Consider the following 3745-nt stretch of genomic DNA (forward strand, 5'->3'; position numbering starts at 1 on the left):
ATTGTCCACAAAGAATATTGCCTTTCTGAGGATAAAAGTATTATCTCTAAAACAAAAGCCTATCTACCTCTTTTGAATTAATTTGACTTAAAACTGTATAAGGAGGATACTTTTTCGTTTTGAGAAGATATGCTATATATCACACTGAGAAGTGAGAAAGTTGCAATATTTTGTAGATAAATGTTGATATTTTCTCACTTTGCTGTGTAATATATAGCATTTTCAGAGAACAAGCAAGTTTTCTTCTTGTTCCTGTTTTATGCCTTATAAGGAACATAAGGGCAATTTGCGACTATTTTCATTAAAGCGCAGGGTAAAACACGTCCAAAAGTATGACGTCAGATGTTCAACGGTTACGCAGATGATTCGCAAACAATGATAATTAAAGTTTGAAGTCATTATTGTGGAGTAACTTTCAACAATTGTAGAGAAAATAATATTTGAATCAAGAAATATGCCATTTAGAACAAACGCAACATTTGTCTTTTATGTAAACTTACAAAGTTGCGGATCATAAAAATCAAACCGTACCCCAAAGATAACATGTATTTTATAAAATTAATTATGTTTCTGAATTATATACTGATTTACGACGTGTATAATTGTGTTATCACACTATGTCACCATATCAATCGTTTTGAAACTTTGTATTACATTAAATCTTTTATACGCAACACTTATAATAACTTCTTCCCCAGATTAATTTTCTCAAGTAGTTCATTTCATATAATAACTGTTGTTGCATCTTTACAAATCTAAATTGGTTTACGTGATGGGTTCCACTGATATATGCCTTTCTAGGGGAATTTTCTTATTGAAACGGTACAAAAATGTCTTGCAGCCCATGACATGGACACCAGTTTTGATCAAATGTTAAATCAAGAAGGAAACGTTTATGAATGAGTGATTGTGATCATAATGATTTTTAAAGTTATATGTCTGACTATGGTTGACACCGCCAATTAAATGTGTAGAAAAATAATTCTTTACTTTTCAATAAGAAATTGTGCAGTGACGCTTGTTCAGAATCTTTTTATTCATAATCAAAAACGAGATTTTTGTCCATTTCGAGAGATTTAATTCATATAGAAACTGGATAATGATGAGCGGTTGATACTGTTTTACTTTTATCAATTGATTTTTAAATGGAAATTTAAATATATTTACAACTGAAAGGCAAAGTTAGCGGTAGACTAAAGGTAATAGCATAGCTCCTAAAAGAATGCGATTTAAGTCAGTTCTTTCAAATGTAAAAGAAATGTAAATACAAGTCATAATGAAGAAAGTTAGTGATACTCGAGGACGAACACCAAACCTGTAATTTAGGGGTCAATTTTGTAATACGAACATTTTTCTTCATTATTTTATGTAAGCGATTAAGTCTGAAAGGCAGATAATTATAACTAGTCTAATTGTTTCAAAAGGATTATTAAAAGCATCAACAGAAGTTATACTATACATTTAATCATGGTTATCCATCAGAATGCGATTGTATTATGAAATTGATATTTATTGAGATATTTTTGAGCTATTTATGAGATTCTTTTTTTAATTTTTAAAGAAAAGAACTGTTCTATTTAGAAGGACCGAACAGACCGGAAAAGTGTTAAAGCTTATGGTGTGAATTATTGAAATAAAATATAATTATAGTCATTTTGGGATCAAGGTCCAGTACATGACTGATTTATTTTAGTAGCAGTGTTCTTACTTTATGAATAAAGGTAAAAAGATGTCATGACCTCTTAAGTTGTCAACAGTCAGTCATGAACAAAAGACAAGATTCGCCATTTAGTCAGATGCAGATATCTATATTGTAAATCATACTGTTTGCAATTTCAAATTGACATGGTATTACTTTTATTCAATAAAACTCCTGTTTTTGAACCATTTAATAATTTTGATACTATGACACAGTTTAATTACACCTACACGATATAGGAGGATACCTCTTATCGCTGGCATTACAAATGTATCTAAATATAGATACAAAGACTGTGTATAATCGGCAATTAAGTATGCACAAGGCCACTGTTAAATAATATTTCACAGTTTGAAGATGCCGCCGATTAACTTCGTTGTTTCCATATTTCTATTTGTCTTCCTCACGGATATATCATGTTCAGTAATTACAGGAGATACTGAAATTCTGTCGATGATTAAAGAGCTGAAAGACACAGGTATGCAAATTGAATAAGACTTTACAGTAAAGTGGTTCATCAATAATATTTAACATTTTTCTTTCCAAATCTTGCACATATCGGTATGCTTTAATCTAAAATAAAGATTCAAAAATGTTATAAGTTTAAGATATAATAACTTTTAATTATGAGATATACGTGATCTGAGACCAATTTGTTTTGCCATCTGCAAGAAAAAGAATGCAATCGAAATAAATTATGAAAAAGAAGATTTAAAGATTAATTATATAATATCATTTACATCATATATTTCTAGTGACGTCGCATGAGCATGCAATCCGATCATTGAAAGAGCGTGTAGCAGAACAAGAAAATGTTATCATAACACTCAAAGACAAAGACAAGCAACAGCAGGATGCTATAAACTATCTCATGAACGAATTGATATTGAAATCAAAACAAAATGAGCTTGCAAACCCTCCAAAGGAACAAACACTGCGACTAACCAAAGAGCGTAAAGAAACTTCTGACATATCAGACTCATTACGCGATGAAAGGCAATTGAACATTCGGAAGGATGGTGTAAGATCATCCAAATCCATGTCTGAAATACTATCAAACATTTCAAACAACGCAGGTGAGAACAATGCTTAGCTAACTTTGATACAGAAAGCTGTCAATTTAAAGTTAAGAGTCATGAAGATTTACAACATCTTCAATATTATCATATTTCTTTAACTATTATATATTTTTGTTGTTACAGCAAAATAATAAAGTTGGTTTTAAAAAAGTAAAGTAAAAAAAGCTTTAAACAACGTCACAAAAAAAGAATTACAATTGCTAACTTCTGTCAAAAAATTATAGAAGGTATCACATCATTTACACTTCAGCATCAAACGATTTGAGGTCCAGCAGACAATCTATACATCCAAACGTCGCTTTCCAGGCAGTACTTAGTACAGCCACACTCAAAAATGTTGGGCTGCATCAGAAGATTGTGTATGACTCTGTTAACCTAAATCTTGGCGGCAGCTATCATCAACTTTCAGGCATCTTCATTGCCCCTGTTTCCGGCATATATCTGTTTTGTACGTCTGTATTATCAGAATATCATGCCTATATTGAAGTTGGAATAATAAAAAATGGTAATCAGCTAGCCGGTGCTTATGCAGAATCTGGTGCGCAATCGTCCTATGACCAAGGCTCTGCTTCTGTTGCCGTGCAATTAAATGTCGGTGACGAAGTGTGGGTTGAAAATCGTTACCCAGCAGACGCAAAAATACATGGTCAAGGTTTGCATACAAGTTTTACTGGTGTTCTTGTTGTGCCAATGTGAAATAAAACAATTTGATGATTAAACTTTGTAACTGGTTCTGCATTACGTTATATCTTACTAAATTGTACATGATATTAAAATATAACGATCAGTTTACATTTATGGTTTATATTGTGTACACATATTAATATCGTTTACAAATTTAATGTTCCTAAGGGGGATCATATAAATATCACACTACGCTGAGCGAGATGTGGCAAAAGAAACATATGGCATGTTATTTCAACTGAGACGTGAGGGTCATCTGGTTGTGTAATCATGTGATATAATG

The 3745-nt window shown here is 31.7% G+C and overlaps 1 protein-coding gene across 1 annotated transcript; it reads left to right on the plus strand.

Moving 5' to 3' along the window:
• Positions 1-2009: 2009 nt before the first annotated feature.
• Positions 2010-3514, plus strand: LOC132758928 (uncharacterized). Its single transcript, XM_060750635.1, has 3 exons — positions 2010-2177; positions 2455-2775; positions 3029-3514. Exons 1-3 carry the CDS (start codon positions 2057-2059, stop codon positions 3472-3474), a joined length of 888 nt encoding a protein of 295 aa, XP_060606618.1. The 5' UTR covers positions 2010-2056; the 3' UTR covers positions 3475-3514.
• The last annotated feature ends 231 nt before the right edge of the window (positions 3515-3745 follow it).

The sequence above is a fragment of the Ruditapes philippinarum genome, unplaced genomic scaffold (genome assembly GCF_026571515.1).
Source record: "Ruditapes philippinarum isolate M1 unplaced genomic scaffold, ASM2657151v2 ctg8072_1_1_1_1, whole genome shotgun sequence".
Classification (NCBI taxonomy): Eukaryota; Metazoa; Mollusca; class Bivalvia; order Venerida; family Veneridae; genus Ruditapes; species Ruditapes philippinarum.